The 2,501-nt window shown below is 38.4% G+C and overlaps 1 protein-coding gene across 1 annotated transcript in view; it reads right to left on the bottom strand.

Moving 5' to 3' along the window:
- The window catches only part of LOC104076400 (A-kinase anchor protein 7 isoform gamma-like), a 28,083-nt gene extending 27,299 nt beyond the window's left edge, over nucleotides 1-784 (bottom strand). Inside the window, exon 1 of the mRNA XM_009577252.1 lies at nucleotides 640-784. Within this exon, the coding sequence (XP_009575547.1) occupies nucleotides 640-688 (49 nt within the window). The 5' untranslated portion in view covers nucleotides 689-784. The remainder of the gene's footprint in view (nucleotides 1-639) is intronic.
- Between the last annotated feature and the right edge of the window lie 1,717 nt (nucleotides 785-2,501).

Here is a 2,501-nt window from a genome sequence, read left to right as displayed (position 1 = left end):
TATACCATGTGACATCATGCTCAGTATAAAAACCAGGGGAGGGGGGCCCTCGCCCCCCGATCGTGACATGCGGTCAGTGAGCATTTGCTTTGTGCATCGCCTGCTTTGTATATTCTGTTATTGTTGTTGTTCTCACTGCTATTATTACTGTTCTACTTTGGTTTTTTTTATTAAACTGTTTTTATCTCAACCTGGGAGCTTTCCTACTTGTGGCCTCCCGATTCTCTCCCCCATCCCACTGGAAGTGGGGGTGAGCGAGCGGCTGCATGGGGGTTTTTTGCTGGCTGGGGTTAAACCACGACAGAGGTGCACTTACAGCCACATGCAGGGAATACACATATTGGAAGATAGCTCATAAAAGCCAGCACATGAGCAGCTCATATACAGTAATGTGAATTTACATACGAAATGTCTTTATTCTGTGACTCATTGCTGCAATGGATCACAAAATGATAAATTTTTAATATGCCCAAGTATTTGCAGGACGGAGTACTAATAAGAGAGGCTCTGGGCTACATCCTGTTCGCAGGGAGACCCGGTTCCATGTGCACAGCCCACTGTACCTACCAACAGGCAGGACCAAGAACTGAGTGCGGGATGTGTCTCTGCTTCCACACTACTTCTGTTTCATATACTTACTAACAAATTCATCTTCAATATCTGTGTCGACAAATGGCATTTCTGCCATCAGAGACTCTACTGAATCAGCAGGACATGGCTCTTTTCTCTGTTGTGTCCTTTTCTTGTTCTCTTTAAATATTTTCTTTTGCTGTACATTTTCCAGCCCATCTGTAATATATTTAAAATAACACACTGGGTCTTAGTTTTTGATACAAAGAGCTAAGAGACGTTATACACAAGCAATATACCAAGTATACATTTCTCTAATTATCGGCAAATGAATATTGATATATAACCCCCTTAAGAATGCTGCTCTTCTTCCTTGTCAACATATCAGCAAAAATACTTCAATGCTTTATGTGGAATAGCAAAAAAAAGGGAGATCAGCCTTCTGTATTTAATAACTTACAGTCTTGTTTGGTTCTAAGAAAACACAATTAAGTGCAAAAAAAAAGGATACTTACAACCAAGCATGAAAAAATAAAAGTCTTCAGACATCATGTAAAGTTCATTTTAGATAATAGTAATGGCATATGAAATTCAGTGCACACAAACATTGGCAAATGAATTCCAGTGTAAACACACTGAAAATGAGGCACAAAGGAGCAGGAAGGGAATCCTATCATTCCACATATAACAAAGAGTTCTCAGCTGACTATATCATTCAGGAATGAGATGATTATTCTACTCCCACATCTCCCACACAGTATAACATGTTATAGACAGCAATGATCTGAACTTCTGGTTCTAAAAACTGACTATTAGTACATGAGCTAAAGAAGGATTCAATACAAATCAAAACTCATCTTGCATGTATAAAGATATACATGAAGTTCTATCTCAGAATAATACCACAATGACAGAATAATCTCCACGAACAAGTTTTTAAAAATGTCTTTTTCCCCAAGAGAACTAACTAAGCATGAGTCATTTCCTTATCTCTGCTTCATGTTTCTGCATCAGTAAACTCTAATATTTGCGTACTAAGTTATACCTTAAAAAATGAAAAAGTTAAATCTTCTCTAGCAGCAAAAAATGTGCACATAACCAGGCATCCAGCAATATTCTTCTGGGACAACTCCACAATGGGATTACTGTAGTGGAAGAAGCCTTATGTCAGAATTGCAGTTTATCCCAGGACAGCTCATTACTACAGACAACGCACTTTCAAAGCTCCTCTTGTGACCAGTGCAGATAGTCCAAATCTGGCCCAAGGCGAAAATTTGGCAGCAAAAATGCGTATTATTTCTTGTGGCATGCAAAGCTACGCTACGTGTATAAAAATCAATATTACAGACTCGATCTGGGTTATTATCACCCCGTGGAGCGTTTCTTGCATATATCACTTTATGCTAGGGAAAATAAAAGAACAACCTGATTAAATGCTAATTCACTCCAGTCTAAAGTAGGGAGGCATAAATCACACTGTGGTTGTGGTCTGACACCTAAGTTTATCCCGGAGGCTATTAAAAAGAAACAAAGTATTTAGATTTGTTGCTCATTCCCCCTGGAGACACTAAAGAACTATGCAAACAAACAGATGTTAAACAATAATAAAATTATTACTTAACATTTAGATTAAAGTAAAGCTCACACAAAACAGATTGTTGCTGGTGATTCACAAGCATACAGAAAAAAACAATCCTTCCTTCAAAGAGATCTCAAAGTGAAGGACAAGACAGAAATCCTGACAAACAAGTAGGTCAGTCTGGGGCAGAAAAATTATCAACAAGATTCAGAAATGCAGAATCATAACCAGCTGGGAGAAAAAGGGATTTGTTAAGGTAGCATCAGCTGCAGAACAAGGACTCACATAAAGGGTGTATATTTCAGATTACGTGTTTCCTTTGCTCTGTCTGCTCAAAAAGCAACATACTTGA

Source organism: Fulmarus glacialis, unplaced genomic scaffold, assembly GCF_000690835.1.
Source record: "Fulmarus glacialis isolate BGI_N327 unplaced genomic scaffold, ASM69083v1 scaffold2160, whole genome shotgun sequence".
Classification (NCBI taxonomy): domain Eukaryota; kingdom Metazoa; phylum Chordata; class Aves; order Procellariiformes; family Procellariidae; genus Fulmarus; species Fulmarus glacialis.
This window is presented reverse-complemented; position numbering and strand designations above follow the sequence as displayed.